The sequence below is a fragment of the Oncorhynchus gorbuscha genome, linkage group LG02 (assembly GCF_021184085.1).
Source record: "Oncorhynchus gorbuscha isolate QuinsamMale2020 ecotype Even-year linkage group LG02, OgorEven_v1.0, whole genome shotgun sequence".
NCBI lineage: Eukaryota > Metazoa > Chordata > Actinopteri > Salmoniformes > Salmonidae > Oncorhynchus > Oncorhynchus gorbuscha.
This window is the reverse complement of record NC_060174.1, coordinates 111,204,146-111,227,948: the sequence shown is the minus strand read 5'-3', so window position 1 is coordinate 111,227,948 and position 23,803 is coordinate 111,204,146. Positions and strand designations below refer to the sequence as shown.

The 23,803-nt window shown below is 45.4% G+C and overlaps 1 protein-coding gene and 1 long non-coding RNA gene across 4 annotated transcripts in view; both read left to right on the top strand.

The window, feature by feature from the left end:
• The window catches only part of LOC124015621 (large neutral amino acids transporter small subunit 4-like), a 52,639-nt gene extending 39,832 nt beyond the window's left edge, over nucleotides 1-12,807 (top strand). The window contains exons 10-16 of one of the 3 annotated variants that reach the window (XR_006835199.1): nucleotides 3,234-3,251; nucleotides 5,119-5,251; nucleotides 5,805-5,937; nucleotides 9,042-9,115; nucleotides 9,244-9,367; nucleotides 11,521-12,496; nucleotides 12,539-12,807. Coding sequence is in view for 2 of the 3 variants with exons in the window: in XM_046330984.1 (XP_046186940.1) it covers nucleotides 3,234-3,251; nucleotides 5,119-5,251; nucleotides 5,805-5,937; nucleotides 9,042-9,115; nucleotides 9,244-9,367; nucleotides 11,521-11,682 (644 nt within the window). In the remaining variant the exon portion in view is untranslated. Of the gene's footprint in view, nucleotides 1-3,233; nucleotides 3,252-5,118; nucleotides 5,252-5,804; nucleotides 5,938-9,041; nucleotides 9,116-9,243; nucleotides 9,368-11,520 lie in introns of all 3 variants that reach the window. The other 2 variants (XM_046330984.1, XM_046330995.1) reach the window with 2 other exon arrangements.
• A 752-nt stretch (nucleotides 12,808-13,559) lies between these two features.
• Nucleotides 13,560-15,522, top strand: LOC124015616. The gene is made up of 3 exons (XR_006835198.1): nucleotides 13,560-14,754; nucleotides 14,879-15,257; nucleotides 15,329-15,522. It is a non-coding gene; the product is annotated as an uncharacterized LOC124015616 (long non-coding RNA).
• The last annotated feature ends 8,281 nt before the right edge of the window (nucleotides 15,523-23,803 follow it).

Sequence of the window (23,803 nt, the reverse complement as noted above, 5' to 3'; positions counted from 1 at the left end):
TCATGAACAACAACCTGGAGACCTGCTGCTAGGGCTGGGGGGTGAGTCATGAACAACAACCTGGAGACCTGCTGCTAGGGCTGGGGGGTGAGTCATGAACAACAACCTGGAGACCTGCTGCTAGGGCTGGGGGGTGAGTCATGAACAACAACCTGGAGACCTGCTGCTAGGGCTGGGTGAGTCATGAACAACAACCTGGAGACCTGCTGCTAGGGCTGGGGGGTGAGTCATGAACAACAACCTGGAGACCTGCCCCTAGGGCTGGGTGAGTCATGAACAACAACCTGGAGACCTGCTGCTAGGGCTGGGGGGTGAGTCATGAACAACAACCTGGAGACCTGCTGCTAGGGCTGGGTGGTGAGTCATGAACAACAACCTGGAGACCTGCTGCTAGGGCTGGGTGGTGAGTCATGAACAACAACCTGGAGACCTGCTGCTAGGGCTGGGGGGTGAGTCATGAACAACAACCTGGAGACCTGCTGCTAGGGCTGGGGGGTGAGTCATGAACAACAACCTGGAGACCTGCCCCTAGGGCTGGGTGAGTCATGAACAACAACCTGGAGACCTGCCCCTAGGGCTGGGGGGTGAGTCATGAACAACAACCTGGAGACCTGCTGCTAGGGCTGGGTGAGTCATGAACAACAACATGGAGACCTGCTGCTAGGGCTGGGGGGTGAGTCATGAACAACAACCTGGAGACCTGCTGCTAGGGCTGGGGGGTGAGTCATGAACAACAACCTGGAGACCTGCTGCTAGGGCTGGGGGGTGAGTCATGAACAACAACCTGGAGACCTGCTGCTAGGGCTGGGTGGTGAGTCATGAACAACAACCTGGAGACCTGCTGCTAGGGCTGGGGGGTGAGTCATGAACAACAACCTGGAGACCTGCTGCTAGGGCTGGGTGAGTCATGAACAACAACCTGGAGACCTGCTGCTAGGGCTGGGTGAGTCATGAACAACAACATGGAGACCTGCTGCTAGGGCTGGGTGAGTCATGAACAACAACCTGGAGACCTGCTGCTAGGGCTGGGTGGTGAGTCATTAACAACAACCTGGAGACCTGCTGCTAGGGCTGGGTGAGTCATGAACAACAACCTGGAGACCTGCTGCTAGGGCTGGGTGAGTCATGAACAACAACCTGGAGACCTGCTGCTAGGGCTGGGGGGTGAGTCATGAACAACAACCTGGAGACCTGCCCCTAGGGCTGGGTGGTGAGTCATGAACAACAACCTGGAGACCTGCCCCTAGGGCTGGGTGGTGAGTCATGAACAACAACCTGGAGACCTGCTGCTAGGGCTGGGTGGTGAGTCATGAACAACAACCTGGAGACCTGCTGCTAGGGCTGGGTGGTGAGTCATGAACAACAACCTGGAGACCTGCTGCTAGGGCTGGGTGAGTCATGAACAACAACCTGGAGACCTGCTGGGTGAGTCTAGGGCTGCCCCTAGGGGGGTGGTGAGTCATGAACAACAACCTGGAGACCTGCCCCTAGGGCTGGGTGGTGAGTCATGAACAACAACCTGGAGACCTGCTGCTAGGGCTGGGGGGTGAGTCATGAACAACAACATGGAGACCTGCCCCTAGGGCTGGGGGGTGAGTCATGAACAACAACCTGGAGACCTGCTGCTAGGGCTGGGTGGTGAGTCATGAACAACAACCTGGAGACCTGCTGCTAGGGCTGGGGGGTGAGTCATGAACAACAACCTGGAGACCTGCTGCTAGGGCTGGGGGGTGAGTCATGAACAACAACCTGGAGACCTGCTGCTAGGGCTGGGGGGTGAGTCATGAACAACAACCTGGAGACCTGCTGCTAGGGCTGGGTGAGTCATGAACAACAACCTGGAGACCTGCTGCTAGGGCTGGGGGGTGAGTCATGAACAACAACCTGGAGACCTGCCCCTAGGGCTGGGTGAGTCATGAACAACAACCTGGAGACCTGCTGCTAGGGCTGGGGGGTGAGTCATGAACAACAACCTGGAGACCTGCTGCTAGGGCTGGGTGGTGAGTCATGAACAACAACCTGGAGACCTGCTGCTAGGGCTGGGGGGTGAGTCATGAACAACAACCTGGAGACCTGCTGCTAGGGCTGGGTGAGTCATGAACAACAACCTGGAGACCTGCTGCTAGGGCTGGGGGGTGAGTCATGAACAACAACCTGGAGACCTGCTGCTAGGGCTGGGGGGTGAGTCATGAACAACAACCTGGAGACCTGCTGCTAGGGCTGGGTGAGTCATGAACAACAACCTGGAGACCTGCTGCTAGGGCTGGGGGGTGAGTCATGAACAACAACCTGGAGACCTGCTGCTAGGGCTGGGTGAGTCATGAACAACAACATGGAGACCTGCTGCTAGGGCTGGGTGAGTCATGAACAACAACCTGGAGACCTGCTGCTAGGGCTGGGTGAGTCATGAACAACAACCTGGAGACCTGCTGCTAGGGCTGGGGGGTGAGTCATGAACAACAACCTGGAGACCTGCTGCTAGGGCTGGGGGGTGAGTCATGAACAACAACCTGGAGACCTGCTGCTAGGGCTGGGGGGTGAGTCATGGACAACAACCTGGAGACCTGCTGCTAGGGCTGGGTGAGTCATGAACAACAACCTGGAGACCTGCTGCTAGGGCTGGGGGGTGAGTCATGAACAACAACCTGGAGACCTGCTGCTAGGGCTGGGTGAGTCATGAACAACAACATGGAGACCTCAACACTGGTGGGTTCCCCATATGGAAAAGAATCATGACAATCAAATAAGAATGTTGTACAGTAGGAGAAGATCATTTGTACAAAAATGAAATAAGTAATCTGGTAAGGATCTGGTAAGATATGTTTACCATGTGTGTCAGCGGTGTCCTTGTATATGTGTTTTCTACGTACTCGACCAGTCAAAAGTTTGGATACACCTACTCATTCCAGGGGTTTTCTTTATTTGTACAATTTTATACATTATAGAATAATAGTGAAGACATCAAAACTATGAAATAACACATATGGAATCATGTAGTAACCAAAAAAGTGTTAAATGAATCCAAATATAGTTTAGATTCTTCAAAGTAGCCACCCTTTGCCTTGATGACAGCTTTGCACACTCTTGGCATTCTCTCAACCAGCTTCATGAGGAAGTCACCTGGAATGCTTTTCCAACAGTCTTGAAGGAGTTGCCACATATGCTGAGGACTTGTGTGATTTAAAATGCACCTCTCTTCTTTTCCTCCTCCCTGTTCTTTTTCTCTCCTGTAGTGGAGAGAATGGAAGTTGGTAAGACTACAGGCCTATTGGACTAGACTAGTAGATATAACATCTAACACTAGCCTCAGTCTGTCTCTTAGCTTTCCTAGTCTCACCTAAAACTAGCCTGTCTGTCTCTTAGCTTTCCTAGCCTCACCTAAAACTAGCCTGTCTGTCTCTTAGCTTTCCTAGCCTCACTTAAAACTAGCTTATCTGTCTCTTAGCTTTCCTAGCCTCACCTAAAACTAGCTTGTCTGTCTCTTAGCTTTCCTAGCCTCACCTAAAACTAGCTTGTCTGGGTCTTAGCTTTCCTAGCCTCACTTAAAACTAGCTTGTCTGTCTCTTAGCTTTCCTAGCCTCACCTAAAACTAGCTTGTCTGTCTCTTAGCTTTCCTAGCCTCACCTAAAACTAGCCTGTCTGTCTCTTAGCTTCCCTGTTTTAGTTACTGTCTCGGTTGTATAGACTGCTAACATGTAATAGGGCAGAGTGGCCAACCATCTTGTGGAGAGCTACCGTGCTGCAGGGTTTTGTTCCAGCCCTGCTCTAACATACCTCATTCTACTCATCAGCTGCAGATTTCTAGCAGCTGAATCAGTTGTGTTACAGCAGAGTAGGAGCAAAAGCCTGCACACTCAGTAGCTCTCCACAGGGAGGGTTGGCTACCTTTAACCTTAGCTTACCGTTTTAGGTACTGCTAGCATTAAACCCTAGTCTTAGGCGTGACCAATTAACCTTAGCTCACCGTGTTAGATACTGCTAGCATCAAACCCTAGTCTTAGACATGACCAGCTAACCTTAGTGCGATGCTAAACCTTAGGACTCTATTGAATCCGTATTGCGGAAGTTCAGCTCTGAAGCCCAATTGAAATTTAAGGGCAATGTTCTCGCATTGGCTGAGACTGCATTCAAGGTAATTGCTGAATAGGTCAGCTCAATTGGAAATTCTATAGCAAGTGCTATTAGCATTTCACCCTAGTTTTGTGATGACTGTGATAGTTACCTTTGTCATTCAAATTTAGCATTAACCTTAACCATGTAATAGTTATCATTGTTACTATTGGTTAGCTTCATAAGCTTGTATAATACATGACCATAGCTGTGTATAATGCAACCACATTAGCATCAACCTTAGCCTCTGTGTTAACTGTGTTGTTGCTGTACTTCTCCCCCATAGAGATAGATAGAAGACTCATCTTTGTATCTGTGCCATTATAGTGTCTGTGACAGGCTGGGCAGCGCCATTTGAGGCTATTGATCATTATGAAGTTGTTAACAAACAAAAAATCCCGATTGGCTGTTCCCTCTTGATGACCCGGTTTAACATGACTCCAACAGAGTGACCAGGAGGGAGGAGCCAATGGAGTTGGAAGCCCCACCCAGTTGAATACATTAAAATGGTGGAAATCCTTAATGGCGCTGCCAATGCTAATATGTCCTTTTGGCCACTAGAGACCTCTATATTCTCTATGTTCTCCCCCAACCAAGCCCAGTCCTTGACTGTCCCTGCCCTGAGCTAAACCAGTACTAGGTAGCTGCTAGCCTATCATCAGTTACTAGATCTACTACTCATTAACTTACTACCGTAATCATTAATGCTAAAACCCAGGAACTCTATGGATTAACATGGAATAGTTATTTATTAGACTGGCTAATAATCTGTTGTCTCTCTCTCTCGTCTCTCTCTGTCCCCTCTCTCTCTCTCTCTCTCTCTCTCTCTCTCTCTCTCTCTCTCTCTCTCTCCTCTCTCTCTCTCTCTCTCTCTCTCATCTCTCCCTCTCTCTCCTCTCTCTGTCCTCTCTCTCTCTGTCTCTGTCTCTGTCCTCGCTCTCTCTCTCTCATCTCCCCCTCTCTCTCCTCTCTCTGTCCTCTCTCTCTCTCTCTCCTCTCTCTCCACAGTCAGTTTGTACTCCTCTATCTTCGGCATGCTGCAGCTACTATGTCTGATGACGACTCCAGTGATTGGTCAGATTATGGACTGGAAGCTGAAGGACTGCGAAGATGCAGAGGGGGAGGAGGAACCGTGTAGCAAGTAAATGACTATGTCACCTAATCCTTACATCCTAACCCCTAGGCCCTACAGAGAGTTTCACAGGCACAAGGATCATACCCCCAAAACATTCTAATTTACAATAAAAGTGACTCCAAAATGACACAATACAATATTCATCATTGGGCACAACATAACCTGAAACACAACCAAAACAAACAGTAGATGCATCCAGGGGAGTTTGTAGAGTCACAAGCCTGGTGTAGTCATTGTGTGCTGGGAATAGGGGACCATTACTAAACTGTTGACTACTTGAATAAACTATAAGTGAATTTGTTCAAATACTTACGACACCTTCAAGCAGGGGGGGGGGGGGTTAGATACATAAAGTGCTTTCATTTCATTTAAATGATCAAACAAATGCAGCACAGCCAGCCAGCATAGTAAAGTAAGTCACTAGCAAGTAGCCCTTACCCTCTATGGGGATCTGAGAGGTTTGGATAAGAGTGCCTAGGCTAAGGGTTGATGTCTGTGTGATTGGCTGATGAGAATAGGATCGGACCTCCTCTCCCCTCTCTAACCCTAACCTCCTCAGGGACCAGCTCAAGACCAAGCCCAGAGACAGACAGATCCAGAAGGTGACCAATGCAATGCGAGCGTTCATCCTGACCAATGTCCTATTGGTGGGATTCGGCATCACCTGCCTGGTGCCCAACCTCCCACTGCAGGTAAGTGCTCCATCCAGCTATAACTCAAACTAGTACCCGCCTCCTTACCTTCTTCTGGCCAATCAGCAGTAGCTGTCCAGGACAAAAATTGGTGACAGCTGATGTTGGAATGAGATGTGAGTGGTGCTCTGTCGCCACCTATAGGCCTTCAAGTGGAACTACAGCTAGACACCAACACCTACTCTCTATAGCGGACAGCATCACACACTTGCCCCTACACCAGGCCTGGGCAAAGGCCGGCCCGGGGGCCTTACGCGGCCCGCCATCTGATTCAATACGGCCCTCAGAATCATGCTCAGAACACATAAAGAATTTGCGATAGTAAAGTTTTGATTTTTTTTTCAAATTAATAGCCCAATGAATACTCGCTTTGTGTAATGATATAACTCCCACCGCTTCTGGGACATTTATTTTGAATGCACGTATAAATAACAACTGACAGGCTGACACACAGGTCACAGTTACAAAAAGTAGCTCGCTAGAAATTGCGCAAAAATGCATTTTTCAAAGAAAAGGAAAGTAGACAATGAATGTAGGATGTTCCAGCAAGAGTGGACATCGTTCTTTATTGAGGTATCAGGGAAAGCTGTGTGCTTAGTGTGCAAAGAGAGCATCGCTGTCTTGAAAGACTACAACATGTCCTGACACTTCCAGATGAAGAATGAAGAGAAATACAGAAATGTGTCTTCTGTTTGTCTCACTGTTGGAAGGGACCGAGTTGGGTCATGCAGATCCATTATGAATAATATTCAGGGATAAAACAACAACATTATGAATAATATTCAGGGATAAAACAACAACATTATGAATCATATTCAGAGCTACAACAACAACATTATGAATCACATTCAGAGCTACAACAACATTATGAATCATATTCAGGGCTACAACAACATTATGAATAATATTCAGGGATAAAACAACAACAACATTATGAATCACATTCAGGGCTACAACAACAACATTATGAATAATATTCAGGGATGAAACAACAACATTATGAATCATATTCAGGGCTACAACAACATTATGAATCACATTCAGGGCTACAACAACATTATGAATCACATTCAGGGCTACAACAACAACATTATGAATCATATTCAGGGCTACAACAACATTATGAATCACATTCAGGGCTACAACAACAACATTATGAGTCATATTCAGGGCTACAACAACAACATTATGAATCATATTCAGGGCTACAACAACAACATTATGAATCACATTCAGGGCTACAACAACAACATTATGAATCACATTCAGGGCTACAACAACAACATTATGAATAATATTCAGGGATGAAACAACAACATTATGAATCATATTCAGGGCTACAACAACATTATGAATCACATTCAGGGCTACAACAACATTATGAATCACATTCAGGGCTACAACAACAACATTATGAATCATATTCAGGGCTACAACAACATTATGAATCACATTCAGGGCTACAACAACAACATTATGAATCATATTCAGGGCTACAACAACAACATTATGAATCATATTCAGGGCTACAACAACAACATTATGAATCACATTCAGGGCTACAACAACAACATTATGAATCATATTCAGGGCTACAACAACAACATTATGAATTATATTCAGGGCTACAACAACAACATAATGAATCATATTCAGGGCTACAACAACAACATTATGAATCACATTCAGGGCTACAACATCATTATGAATAATATTCAGGGATAAAACAACAACAACATTATGAATAATATTCAGGGATAAAACAACAACATTATGAATCATATTCAGGGCTACAACAACAACATTATGAATCATATTCAGGGCTACAACAACAACATTATGAGTCATATTCAGGGCTACAACAACAACATTATGAATAATATTCAGGGATAAAACAACAACATTATGAATCATATTCAGGGCTACAACAACATTATGAATAATATTCAGGGATAAAACAACAACAACATTATGAATAATATTCAGGGATAAAACAACAACAACATTATGAATAATATTCAGGGATACAACAACAACATTATGAATCATATTCAGGGCTACAACAACAACATTATGAATCACATTCAGGGCTACAACAACAACATTATGAATCATATTCAGGGCTACAACAACAACATTATGAACCACATTCAGGGCTACAACAACATTATGAATCATATTCAGGGCTACAACAACAACATTATGAATCATATTCAGGGCTACAACAACAACATTATGAATCATATTCAGGGCTACAACAACAACATTATGAATCATATTCAGGGCTACAACAACAACATTATGAATCATATTCAGGGCTACAACAACAACATTATGAATCACATTCAGGACTACAACAACAACATTATGAATCATATTCAGGGCTACAACATCATTATGAATCATATTCAGGGCTATAACAACATTATGAATCACATGCAGGGCTACAACAACAACATTATGAATCACATTCAGGGCTACAAAAACAACATAATGAATCATATTCAGGGCTACAACAACAACATTATGAATCACATTCAGGGCTACAACAACAACATTATGAATCATATTCAGGGCTACAACAACAACATTATGAATCATATTCAGGGCTACAACAACAACATTATGAATCATATTCAGGGCTACAACAACAACATTATGAATCATATTCAGGGCTACAACAACAACATTATGAATCATATTCAGGGCTACAACAACAACATTATGAATCATATTCAGGGCTACAAAAACAACATTATGAATCACATTCAGGGCTACAACAACATTATGAATCATATTCAGGGCTACAACAACAACATTATGAATCATATTCAGGGCTACAACAACAACATTATGAATCATATTCAGGGCTACAACAACAACATTATGAATCATATTCAGGGCTACAACAACAACATTATGAATCATATTCAGGGCTACAACAACAACATTATGAATCATATTCAGGGCTACAACAACAACATTATGAATCATATTCAGGGCTACAACATCATTATGAATCATATTTTAGGTCCCTTGCCCCAGGCCCTCCTGCAGAGCTGGTGACTGACAATTGTCATCTGATGTGTTCCTCCTCTCCTCAGATCCTGTCATTTGTCCTCCATACTGTTGTGAGAGGCTTCATCCACTCTGCAACCGGAGGTCTCTACGCTGCTGTGTGAGTACTGGCATCACCCTGGGAGGGTGTGTGAGTGAGTGAGTGAGTGAGTGAGTGAGTGAGTGAGTGAGTGAGTGAGTACCTGGTATCAATATGAAAACTGTAAATGGATTATATTCCCTCTCTAGGTACCCGTCGTCTCAGTTTGGCAGCCTGACGGGGATGCAGTCTCTGGTGTCTGCTCTGTTTGCTCTGTTCCAGCAGCCGCTCTTCATGGCCATGATGGGCCCTCTGAAGGGAGACCCACTCTGGGTAAGGATACACACACACACACACACACACACACACACACACACACACACAGAACACACACAGCACACACACAGCACACACACACACATAGAACACACACACAGCACACAAACGCAGAACACACTCAATCAAAACTCAATCAAATGTCTTTATAATAACATTTTTACATCAGCAGTTGTCACAAAGCAGAAACCCTCCGGTGGCTCGGAAAAACTCCCTAGAGAGACAGGAAGCTAGGAAGAAACCTAGAGAGGAACCAGGCTCGGAAAAACTCCCTAGAGAGACAGGAAGCTAGGAAGAAACCTAGAGAGGAACCAGGCTCGGAAAAACTCCCTAGAGAGACAGGAAGCTAGGAAGAAACCTCGAGCGGAACCAGGCTCGGAAAAACTCCGTAGAGAGACAGGAAGCTAGGAAGAAACCTAGAGAGGAACCAGGCTGGAAAAACTCCCTAGAGAGACAGGAAGCTAGGAAGAAACCTAGAGAGAAACCAGGCTCTGAGGGGTGGCCAGTCCTCTTCTGGCTGTCCTGGGGGGAGAGGAACCAGGCTCTGAGGGGTGTTCTAGGGAAGGCAATTTTGGGGCTTCACCTTGTGTCATATAAATCTACAGCTGTGTGTTGTCTGAAAGTTGACATGTTTCCAAATGACATCACCAAGAGGTAGAATATATAGTGGAAACAATAGTGGTCCTAGAATGGGGAACGTCAAAACGTACAATTGATTTGTAAGGAGACAAACCACCCACAGAGACAAACTGATCTCTTTCCGACAGATAAGATCAAAACCAGGAAATAACTTGTCCGTGTAGACCAATTAGGGTTTCTAATCTCTCCAAAAGAATGTGGTGTCAAAACAGCACTAAGGTCTAGGAGCACGAGGACAGATAAGATCTAAACCAGGAAATAACTTGTCCGTGTAGACCAATTAGGGTTTCTAATCTCTCCAAAAGAATGTGGTGTCAAAACAGCACTAAGGTCTAGGAGCACGAGGACAGATAAGATCTAAACCAGGAAATAACTTGTCCGTGTAGACCAATTAGGGTTTCTAATCTCTCCAAAAGAATGTGGTGTCAAAACAGCACTAAGGTCTAGGAGCACGAGGACAGATAAGATCTAAACCAGGAAATAACTTGTCCGTGTAGACCAATTAGGGTTTCTAATCTCTCCAAAAGAATGTGGTGTCAAAACAGCACTAAGGTCTAGGAGCACGAGGACAGATAAGATCTAAACCAGGAAATAACTTGTCCGTGTAGACCAATTAGGGTTTCTAATCTCTCCAAAAGAATGTGGTGTCAAAACAGCACTAAGGTCTAGGAGCACGAGGACAGATGCAGAGCCGTGGTCTGATGCCATTAAAAGGTCATTTACCACCTTCACAAGTGCACTCTCAATACTATGATGGGGTCTAAAACCAGTCTTCAGGAAGTCAGAGAGTTGCTGAGCAACAGCTTCTTTTTTTTTAATTGAGAAGATATATATATATATTTTTTTTTTTACCGGATCAAGAGGCTTTTTCAGGATAGAATTTATTACTGTCACATTCTCTGGTTGTGAGTTTAGTACTCATCCAGAGGATGAGGTCAATATAGGAGGACCAAGCACAGGAAGTAGCACAGGAAGTAGCTCTTTCAGTAGTTTAGTTGGAATAGGGTCCAGAAGACAGCTGGAAGGTTTAGAGTTCATTCATTTTTGTGTCAAGAGATACAAAATGTAAAAGGTTGAGTCTCTCAATTGATCCGAGGTCCTGTGCAGACTCAGGACAACTGAGTTTTGGATAAATATGATCCGAGGTCCTGTGCAGACTCAGGACAACTGAGTTTTGGATAAATATGCATATTCAAAGAGCAGTCTGCATATTTAAAGAGAATCATTTGTTTTCTGTTTTTGATTTTACATTGAACTCTCTTTCTAAGCTAGTCGGATGACATACAATTTGGTGGAGCGCTATTTCCGTTAAAAAATTCTGAAAGTTTTCTTCAGGGCTCAGTTATTTTCTGTATACTAGGGAGCAAGTTTCTAATGACAGTTTTTAGAGGTGCGACTGACCCTAGGTATTATGCAAGGTTAAGTTTCAGTAATTGGTTAGGTGGAGAACTGATTTTTGTCCGAAAGTCTTATTGTAACTAAATTGAACTCTATTTCCCATGGTGCTCTAGGTGAATGTAGGCCTATTGGGGGTCAGTATGCTGGGCTTCCTGCTGCCTCTATACCTGGTGTGTTTCAGACGCACACTGCACCGCCAGATACAGGACAGAGACCAGGACTCGAAGATATACCTCAAGATCAACGGGTCCAGCAAACCTGAAGCTTTCGTTTAGAAAAGGGAGAGAGTGAGGAAGGTGGGAGGAGATGGGAGGGAGAAGAGGGGAGAAGAGTGTTGCTCTACGTTGAATCTGCAGAGGACACACACATACACACAGATATCTACACACGCCCACACACACACACACATACACACAGATATCTACACACGCCCACACTCACACTTTTGAAGAGACCCATGTAAGAACTTCTCCTCTTGTCATGAAAACATACTACCTTGGACAGACACTAAGGACTGAATAAGAGCAAGAACAAGAGAGAGGGGAGAGACTGTGAAAGGAAAGGGTCATCAGCCCCCCCACTTCTTCTTCTCCTCTCCTCTCATGTTCTCCTCTGTTCTCTCATGTTCTCCTCTGTTCACCTCTCATGTTCTCCTCTCAGTTCTCTTCTCAGTTCTCGTCTCTTCTCCCCTCCTCTCTCCTTTTCTCCCCTCTTCTCTTCACATACAGTGCTCACTACCCCCCCCTCCCCTTTCTAGCTCTGAAATGACATCCTATGCCTGGATGTCCCACCTAGCTATCTTAAGATGGATGCACTACTGAGTTTGTAGATGATGCTCTGGGAGGAGTTCAGGGTTGGTAACCATGGTGACAGACAGGATGGGTGGTGTTCTACAGTTGATAGCCATGTTGAAGGACAGTGGGAGGTGTTCTACAGTGGGTAACCATGGTGACAGACAGTTGGAAGTGTTTTAGGGTTGGTAACCATGGTGACAGACAGGGTGGGAGGTGATCTACAGTTGATAACCATGTTGAAGGACAGTGGGAGGTGTTCTAGGTTTAAGGACCATGGTGACAGACAGGATGGGAGGTGTTCTACAGTTGGTAACCATGGTGACAGACAGGGTGGGAGGTGTTCTACAGTTGGTAACCATGGTGACAGACAATCGGGGTGTCTCTAGCGCCAGGCGACCCACCATTACGCACACCTGTCACCATCATTGCGTTCATTTGCGCAATATTGGACTCACCTGGACTCCATTACTTTGCCCCTCTATATCTGTCTGCTCCTCAGTTTGTTCCCCGTGTCAGCATTATTGTTACTATGTTTTTCCCTGTCCAGACGCTGTCCTTGTTTGTTTCTTGTCTGTTATCCATTAAATGTTCACTCGCTGTACTTGCCTCTCGTCTCCCAGCGTCTGTCCTTACAGGGGAGGTGTTCTAGGTTTGTTAACCATGGTGACAGACATGGTGGGAAGTGTTCTAGGGCTGGTAACCATGGTGACAGACATGGTGGGAGATGTTCTAGAGTTGGTAACTACCTGACACAAACACACCTCATCCAACACCAGCCACCATGGAGACCAACTACCACCAAACATCTATTCATCCATCTATTCATCCATCACTATTTATTCTCTGGTTCAGAATTTTTTTAAATTTCCACCTGATCAACCAGCTGAGCTTCATAAAGATATGGTTGAACCTGTCTAGCTCAGGCGTTCCGCTAGCGACCCACCTCGACAACATCCGGTGAAATTGCAGAGCGCCAAATTCAAACTACAGAAATATATATATTTAACATTCATGAAAATACAAGTGTAAAACATCAAAATAAAGCTTAACTTCTTGTTAATCCAGCCGCTGTGTCAGATTTCAAAGAGGCTTTACGACAAAAGCACACCATGCAATTATCTGAGGACAGCGCCCCGCATACAAAACCATGAAAAACATTTTTCAATCAGGCAGGTGCGACACAAAAGTCAGAAATAGAGATATAATAAATGCCTTGCCTTTGAAGATCTTCTTCTGTTGGCACTCCAAAAGGTCCCAGTTATGTCAGAAATGGTCCTTTTGTTCGATAAAGTCCTTCTTTATATCCATAAAAACATCAGTTTAGCTGGAGCGCTTCAGTCAATAATCCACCGGTTTCCCTCCTTCAAAATGCATGAATCCAAATAATCCAAACAAGTCAAACAACGTTTATAATCGAACCCTAATACGTAAATAAACAATACAATTTAAGACGAAGAATAGTTCATTACCGGAGATAAATAACAAACAACTTGCTTTCCTCCAAGCGCATGGAAAAACTACAGCCAAAATGGGAGCAACTTAGAAAAACTTCTTGCTCATTTTTCCTAAAACCAGCCTGAAACTTTTTCTAACTTTTTTGGCATCAAGTGGAAGCCCTAGGAACTGCAATCTGGGAGGTTTTTGCCTTGACAGCCAGTGGAAGGCCAAATGTTCTTTTTTGGGGTTGTCCTCGGGGTTTCTCCTGCCATATCAGTTTTGTTATACTCACAGACATAATTCTAACAGTTTCAGAAACTTTAGACGGTTTTCTACCCAAATCTACCAAGTATATACATATCCTTCTGGGCCTGAGTAACAGGCTGTTTACTTTGGGCACGCTTTTTATCTGGATGTCAAAATACTGGCCCCTACCCAAGAGAGGTTAACCGACTGACTCAAAATACTGCCCCCTACCCAAGAGAGGTTAACCGACTGACTCAAAATACTGGCCCCTACCCAAGAGAGGTTAACCGACTGACTCAAAATACTGGCCCCTACCCAAGAGAGGTTAACCGACTGACTCAAAATACTGCCCCCTACCCAAGAGAGGTTAACCGACTGACTCAAAATACTGCCCCCTATCCAAGAGAGGTTAACCGACTGACTCAAAATACTGCCCGCTATCCAAGAGACATTAACCGACTCACTCAAAATACTGGCCCCTACCCAAGAGAGGTTAACCGACTGACTCAAAATACTGGCCCCTATCCAAGAGAGGTTAACCGACTGACTCAAAATACTGCCCCCTATCCAAGAGACATTAACCGACTCACTCAAAATACTGCCCCCTATCCAAGAGAGGTTAACCGACTGACTCAAAATACTGGCCCCTACCCAAGAGAGGTTAACCGACTGACTCAAAATACTGGCCCCTACCCAAGAGAGGTTAACCGACTGACTCAAAATACTGGCCCCTACCCAAGAGAGGTTAACCGACTGACTCAAAATACTGGCCCCTACCCAAGAGAGGTTAACCGACTGACTCAAAATACTGCCCCCTACCCAAGAGAGGTTAACCGACTGACTCAAAATACTGCCCCCTATCCAAGAGAGGTTAACCGAATGACTCAAAATACTGCCCCCTATCCAAGAGAGATTAACCGACTGACTCAAAATACTGGCCCCCTACCCAAGAGATTAACCGACTCACTCAAAATACTGCCCCTACCCAAGAGAGGTTAACCGAATGACTCAAAATACTGGCCCCTACCCAAGAGAGGTTAACCGACTGACTCAAAATACTGCCCCCTATCCAAGAGAGGTTAACCGACTGACTCAAAATACTGGCCCACTATCCAAGAGAGGTTAACCGAATGACTCAAAATACTGGCCCCTACCCAAGAGAGGTTAACCGACTGACTCAAAATACTGGCCCCTACCCAAGAGAGGCTAACCGACTGACTCAAAATACTGGCCCCTACCCAAGAGAGGTTAACCGACTGACTCAAAATACTGGCCCCTACCCAAGAGAGGTTAACCGACTGACTCAAAATACTGCCCCCTATCCAAGAGAGGTTAACCGACTGACTCAAAATACTGCCCACTATCCAAGAGAGGTTAACCGACTGATTCAAAATACTGCTCCAAAAGGTAACTGATTCAAAATACTGGCCCCTACCCAAGAGAGGTTAACCGACTGACTCAAAATACTGCCCCCTATCCAAGAGATGTTAACCGACTGACTCAAAATACTGCCCCCTATCCAAGAGAGGTTAACCGACTGACTCAAAATACTGCCCCCTATCCAAGAGAGGTTAACCGACTGACTCAAAATACTGGCCCCTATCCAAGAGAGGCTAACCGACTGACTCAAAATACTGCCCCCAAGCCCAAAGTGGGCTGAGAGCTGTGATTAGGTTGTATAAATATATGGTTAAATATGTGAGAACTATGATTAGGTCTGAAATGATGCATTCAGCTCTGCTCCTAAAATAATGGTACTACATTTTTCTCAAAGTTAATATTGTATGTCCCAAATGGCACTCCTTTTCCTGAATAACTACTTAAAGCAGTTTTCATATATAACTACCTAAAGCAGTTTTCATATATAACTAGTTAGTAGTTTTCCTGAATAACTACCTAAAGCAGTTTTCATATATAACTACCTAAAGCAGTTTTCATATATAACTACCTAAAGCAGTTTTCATATATAACTAGTTAGTAGTTTTCCTGAATAACTACCTAAAGCAGTTTTCATATATAACTACCTAAAGCAGTTTTCATATATAACTAGTTAGTAGTTTTCCTGAATAACTACCTAAAGCAGTTTTCATATATAACTACCTAAAGCAGTTTTCATTTAACTACCTAAAGCAGTTTTCATATAATAACTACTAAAGCAGTTTTCATATATAACTAGTTAGTAGTTTTCCTGAATAACTATCTAAAGCAGTTTTCATATATAACTACCTAAAGCAGTTTTCATATATAACTACCTAAAGCAGTTTTCATATATAACTACCTAAAGCAGTTTTCATATATAACTACCTAAAGCAGTTTTCATATATAACTAGTTAGTAGTTTTCCTGCATAACCACTTAAAGCAGTTTTCATATATAACTACCTAAAACAGTTTTCATATATAACTATTTAAAGCAGTTTTCCTATATAACTAGTTAAAGCAGTACACTATGTAGGGTGCCAATTGGGACGTAGGACCAATGGAGTTGAGGGTTTGGAACGGCCACAGGTCTCTTCTATTCTGTTCTGTCTGTTATTTTACATAGAGATAGATATTTATATTTATTTGTTGTTGTAAATGATAGTATACCATTATTGACAGACATAAAGGTAGCAGTACTGATACTTGTATTGATTTGTGGTAAATCATTGATGATTAGGGATTTATAGTTACAATGCTGGGATCAGTCTGGAGCATACAGAGAAATGCAACACTTTAACCTCTGACTTCTAGCCCCTGTAAATGCATTATCCTGAATATCTCATCAGGTCTTCTGCTTTAGGTTTCTCTATATATTTTTTTGTGTTGATCAATCTCTTCAATCTGATCTGATCATGGACTTCAAGAAATTAAGGAAATATCTTAAATGTTCTCATTGTCTAGATTTTTTTATTAAACACAGTGTGTCATTCCATAGGCTTGATATGTAATGATGATGATGATGATTATTACTAAACCCTTTTTTTATGTTTCACAATAAAAAAAAAAGATTCCAATGATTTTTCTTTGTTTATTTATTTTGTGATAATTCTTCTGTATTAATTGTCGAAGAGTATCCGGGGAGATTTCAACTTGTTTCCCCACAGCAAAATGCCATGAAAAGGGGTGTGAGTAAGGGAAAAATTCTCTGTATGACCCACCAGAATACTCGCTCCTACTGGTGAGCCTGGTCTTTACGTGGACAAAATGACCAGTAGTCCTGCAATACAGGCAACTCTTAGTGTGAATCCCGTATAGCCATTCAGCTGGAGACAGCTGAGCTCTGCCTAGTTGCATTGGCTCGGGAAGTGGTGAATAGGCAGCCTTTGGAGATTCTTGGGGGACCTCGGATTCTCTCAGCAACGGAGCCGTCGGAAACTTCCACGATGCCTCGGAAGCGAGGTGGAATCGTTGGGTGATGAGCGTCAGTAGTTCTCGGGCTGCAAGCTCGTCCTTAACTTCCATCCGATACTCCGTGCAGGAACATGTCGAACAACACTTCTGGGTTCCAGGCACTCTCAGCTGCCAACCAGCTGGCAACAGACAAACAGAGAACACAGGTATAAATACACTGGATATAATTGGGAAGATGGGCGACACCTGGAAGGGTGTGGAGACAAACATAAAGACAGTTGAAACAGATCAAGGTGTGACAGATATAATGTATATACATATAGTCCTCTTCCACTCCTCCATGACGACATCATGGAGCTGGTGGATGTTAGAGACCTTGCACTCCTCCACCTTCCGTTTGAGGATGCCCCACAGATGCTCAATAGGGTTTAGGTCTGGAGACATGCTTGGTATAAGCTGTATATGATATGTTGTAAAGTATATATGGTGTATGATATTGTATAAGGCATGATATGGTATAAGTTATATATGATATAATATAATGCATGATATGGTATGAAGTACAATATCATATGAGCTATTGTGGCAGACGGCAGGGAGAGGTGAGGGGAGTGGTTATTGAGGGAGATACCTTGCAGCTCGCTAGCTCCACCCCCAAGCCTTATATGGACTTCCTGCCCCAACGAGGCGAGGCTGTGAGTCGTTAAGCCAGGGATTGCTTGGAGGTGAAGGAGGAAGCTGCCTGCACAAAGGGGCAGAGTAAGGAGAGAAAAAGTTGCTTTATGAAGAGTGGGAGAAGAGAGAACCATATCAGTGAGATTACCCGTTGTGACCTGGGCTGTCGGATCACACCTCGGATTGACTGAGGACCCGAGTTTTAGGATTACCCCTGGAAAACGGAATGTGGACTGTGCAGTAATTGGTGAATTCCACGTTCTTCCCCAGTGTACAAAAATCCCTAATAAACTCCCCGTTTGCATTCAATTTGTGCTACTGGTGCATGTTTTGTTACCGAACTTGGTGACTTGGAAACCCCACACCCTTGAGTCTGCTACACTATATATGATGGGCGGCAGGTAGCCTAGGGGTTAGAGAGTAGAGGAGGTAGGTAGCCTAGTGGTTAGAGAGTAGAGGAGGTAGGTAGCCTAGTGGTTAGGGTGTAGAGGAGGCAGGTAGCCTAGTGGTTAGAGGGGAGGCAGGTAGCCTAGTGGTTAGAGAGTAGAGGAGGTAGGTAGCCTAGTGGTTAGGGTGTAGAGGAGGCAGGTAGCCTAGTGGTTAGAGGGGAGGCAGGTAGCCTAGTGGTTAGAGAGTAGAGGAGGTAGGTAGCCTAGTGGTTAGAGAGTAGAGGAGGTAGGTAGCTTAGTGGTTAGAGGGTAGAGGAGGTAGGTACTCTAGTGGTTAGAGAATAGAGGAGGTAGGTAACCTAGTGGTTAAATTAACTGACTTACCTAGTTAATAAAGGAAATAAAGGGAAAAAAAATGATATGGTATAATGTATATATTATAAGGTATATATGATATGGTATAAGGTAGATATTATAAGGTATAAGGTATATATTATAAGGTAGATATGATGTGGTATAAGGTATATATTATAACTAGCCCGAACCATAAAAAACAGCCCCAGTCCATTATTCCTCTTCCACCGAACTTTACAGTTGGCACTGTGCATTCAGGCAGGTGGTGTTCTCCTGGCATCCCCCAAACACAGATTCAGATTCACCAAATGGTGAAGCATTATTCATGACTCCAGAGAACACGTTTCCACTCCTCCAGAGTCCAATAGTGGTGAGCTTAACACCACTGCAGCTGACACTTGGTATTGCGCATGGTGATCTAAGGCTTGTGTGTGACTGCTCAGCCATGGAAACCCATTTCATGAAGCTCCCGACGAACAGTTATTGTGCTGAAGTTGCTTCCAGAGGCAGTTTGTTACTCCTTAGTGAGTTGTAACCGAGGACAGACAATTGTTACGCATTATGCACTTCAGCGCTCGGCTCCGTTCTGTGAGCTTGTGTGGCCTATCACTTTGCAGCTGTGCCCTTCAGCGCTCGTGTAACAGATGTGAAACGGCTAGCTTAGTTAGCGGTGTGCGCTAAATAGCGTTTCAATCGGTTACGTCACTAGCTCTGAGACCTTGAAGTAGTAGTTCCCCTTGCTCTGCAAGGGCCGTGGCTTTTGTGGAGCGATGGGTAACGATGCTTCGTGGGTGACTGTTGTTGATGTGTGCAGAAGGTCCCTTTTTCGCGCCCGGGTATGGGCGAAGGGAAGGACGTAAAGTTATTCTGTTACACTCGGCTCTGTTCTGTGAGCTTGTGTGGCCTACCACTTTGCAGCTGTGCCGTTGTTGCTCCTAAACTTTTCCACTTCACAATAATACTACTTATAGTGGACTGGAGCAGCTCTAACAGGGCAGACATTTGACGAACTGACTTGTTGGAAAGGTGGTTTCCTATGACGGTGCCACATTGAAAGTCATTGAGCTCTTCAATAAGGCCATTCTACTGCCAATGTTTGGCTATGAAGATTCCATGGCTGTGTGCACGATTGTATACATCTGTCAGTGACAAGAGTGGCTGAAATATAATCCACTAATTTGAAAGGGTGTCCACATACTTTTGTATATATACTGTGTGTATATTTGTATTGAGTCCATTTTAGAAGAAGGCTGTAACGTAACAAAATGTGGAAAAAGTCAAGGGGTCTGAATTCTTTCTGAAGTCACTATACATGTCCCACTGTCCTGCCAGACATACAGCACACCCATTCCATCTACACCCTAGCCCCTAGCCCCTACACCCTAGCTCCTACACCCTAGCTCCTACACCCTAGCCCCTGCACCCTAGCCCCTGCACCCTAGCCCCTACACCCTTGCCCCTGCACCCTAGCCCTTACTCCCTAGCTGCTACACCCTAGCCCCTGCACCCAAGCCCTTACTCCCTAGCCTAGCCCCTGCACCCTAGCTCCTATACCCTAGCCCCTCCACCCTAGCCCCTGCACCCTAGCCCCTAAACCCTTGCCCCTGCACCCTAGCCCCTAGCCCCTGCACCCTAGCCCCTGCACCCTAGACCCTGCACCCTAGCCCCTACACCCTAGCCCCTACACCCTGCACCTTAGCCCCTACACCCTAGCCCCTACTCCCTATCTCCCACTCCCTAGCCCCTACTCTGTAGCCCTTAATTAATCCCTAGCCCTTACACCCCTCACTCCCCATCCCAGGGAGCACCTCTTGTTGGCAGGACAGTGTAAAGATATTTTTTTTTCTGAATGTTGACGTACTTCTGTCGTTTGTCTCAGAGTCACTAACATCTCTCACTAAAAGGGGAACTCCAGAGATGGGATCTTTGGTCCAGAAATGGGTTGCGCCCCAGGAATGCCCAGACCAGAAATGCCCATCCCAGAAATGCCCAGCCCAGAAATGCCCAGCCCAGGAATGCCCATCCCAGAAATGCCCGGCCCAGAAATGCCCAGCCCAGAAATGCCCAGCCCAGAAATGCCCAGCCCAGGAATGCCCATCCCAGAAATGCCCAGCCCAGAAATGCCCAGCCCAGAAATGCCCAGCCCAGAAATGCCCATCCCAGAAATGCCCATCCCAGAAATGCCCATCCCAGAAATGCCCATCCCAGAAATGCCCAGCCCAGAAATGCCCATCCCAGAAATGCCCAGCCCAGAAATGCCCAGCCCAGAAATGCCCATCCCAGAAATGCCCAGCCCAGAAATGCCCATCCCAGAAATGCCCAGCCCAGAAATGCCCAGCCCAGAAATGCCCATCCCAGAAATGCCCAGCCCAGAAATGCCCAGAAATGCCCAGAAAATGCCCATCCCAGAAATGCCCATCCCAGAAATGCCCATCCCAGAAATGCCCATCCCAGAAATGCCCAGCCCAGAAATGCCCATCCCAGAAATGCCCAGCCCAGAAATGCCCAGCCCAGAAATGCCCATCCCAGAAATGCCCAGCCCAGAAATGCCCATCCCAGAAATGCCCAGCCCAGAAATGCCCAGCCCAGAAATGCCCATCCCAGAAATGCCCATCCCAGAAATGCCCAAAAATGCCCATCCCAGAAATGCCCAGCCCAGAAATGCCCAGCCCAGAAATGCCCATCCCAGAAATGCCCAGCCCAGAAATGCCCAGCCCAGAAATGCCCATCCCAGAAATGCCCAGCCCAGAAATGCCCAGCCCAGAAATGCCCAGCCCAGAAATGCCCATCCCAGAAATGCCCAGCCCAGAAATGCCCAGCCCAGAAATGCCCAGCCCAGAAATGCCCAGCCCAGAAATGCCCAGCCCAGAAATGCCCATCTCAGAAATGCCCAGCCCAGAAATGCCCATCCCAGAAATGCCCAGCCCAGAAATGCCCATCCCAGAAATGCCCATCCCAGAAATGCCCATCCCAGAAATGCCCATCCCAGAAATGCCCAGCCCAGAAACGCCCATCCCAGGAACGCCCAGCCCAGAAATGCCCAGCCCAGAAATGCCCCCAGAAATCCCAGAAATGCCCAGCCCAGAAATGCCCAGCCCAGAAATGCCCAGCCCAGAAATGCCCATCCCAGAAATGCCCATCCCAGAAATGCCCAGCCCAGAAATGCCCATCCCAGAAATGCCCAGCCCAGAAATGCCCAGCCCAGAAATGCCCAGCCCAGAAATGCCCATCCCAGAAATGCCCAGCCCAGAAATGCCCATCCCAGAAATGCCCATCCCAAGAATGCCCAGCCCAGAAATGCCCATCCCAGAAATGCCCAGCCCAGAAATGCTCATCCCAGAAATGCCCATCCCAGAAATGCCCATCCCAAGAATGCCCAGCCCAGAAATGCCCATCCCAGAAATGCCCAGCCCAGAAATGCCCATCCCAGAAATGCCCATCCCAGAAATGCCCATCCCAAGAATGCCCAGCCCAGAAATGCCCATCCCAGAAATGCCCATCCCAGAAATGCCCAGCCCAGAAATGCCCAGCCCAGGAATGCCCATCCCAGCTAAACCACTGGCCAAGTTCCAACCTGACTGTACTGCAGAAGCATTCCAACAAAGCCAGGATGTAGTGGGTGTTTAACTTATCAGCTGACCACATCATATGATATAACTTTCTGATGTCCCACTGAGCAGTCAATTATGTAATGCAACATCTGCAATGTAGTCACCCTTTTCCCTATATAGTGGGGCTCCCGAGTGGCGCAGTCGTCTAAAGCAAGAGGCGTCACTACAGTCCCTGGTTCACATCTGGCCGTGACTGGGAGTCCCATAGGGCTCCCAGTCAATTGGCCCAGCGACGTCCGGATTTGGCCGGGGTAGGCTGTCATTGTAAATAATAATTTGTTCATAACTGACTGAAATAAAGGTTAAATAAGGGTTAAATAAAAATCTAAAATAAAATAGTGCACTACCCCATGAGGGTCTGGTTAAAAGTAGTGCACTATGTAGGGAATAGGGTGCCATTTGAGATGCTGTCTTGGTCAGTTAAAGGGGGAGGGCCTTATGAAGAGGAGGAGGACCTAGATGGTCTGAGACATAATGTTGTCGTTCCAGGCTGACTACATTACAGATGTACTCCAACCAAACACTTCCTGTGGGCCACGTCTTTGGCTGCTCAGTGGGACATCAGAAGGGTAGCGAGTGATTTAGCTGGGCTGTTTGACTAACTGGGCCCAATCCCAAATGGACCCTTAAACCCTAAAGAGGGTTTATGCACTTGAGGTGATCTAAGAGGACTTGACAGGTAATATATAATTAATCTGGTAGTATCTTCACTTTGCCCTCTCACATCACCACACGTAGATAAGGGCATAAAGTCCATTTGGGATTGGGCCCTAGCCGTTAGGGGACTAAAGACATTTACATTTACATTTAAGTCATTTAGCAGATGCTCTTATCCAGAGCGACTTACAAATGAAAGACTCCTTCACCTGGTGAGCGATGGCGGCTGACAGAGACAACCTTGTTAGCTCCTTGAGTTTGGAATCAGAATGACTAATGAGTAGAGAACTCCCAAACTGTTGATTTCTGTTAATAATAAAGAAGCTGTTTGTTTTCCTCTCTTGCTTGTTTCTGTTTCTTTCCATTTTGTCTTCTCCTCTTCCAAACTACATCAGAGACTTGAAGAAAGTCAATAAATAAGTCAACCAGAGGAAAGTAACATTTGTGTTGTTCATGAAGACCAGACTTTTTTTTTATTCATGTGCTGTGTTCTGATTGGTTGTCTTCTGCAACTGCTGATGGCCCCTCCCTCAGACATGGTACAACATTTTACATGTACAGGGTTTTCAACTGATGGCCACAGTTAACCCCACTGTTAGATCCACAGCTAGCCCCTCTGCTGTTCATTGACTACAGCTCAGCTTTCAACACTATAGTTCCCTTCAAGTTAATCACTAAGCTCAGGACCCTGGGACTGAAAACCTTCCTCTGCAACTGGATCCCAGATGTATTTTTAAGTCATCTCGGAAACATTCTTATCCAGAGCGACTTACAGGCGCAATTAGGTTTACGTGCCTTACTCAAGGGAACACTGACAGATTTTTCACTTAGTCAACTCTGGGTTTTGAACCGTTGACCTTCCGGTTACTGGCCCAAAGCTCTCAAGGTCTAGACTATCTGGT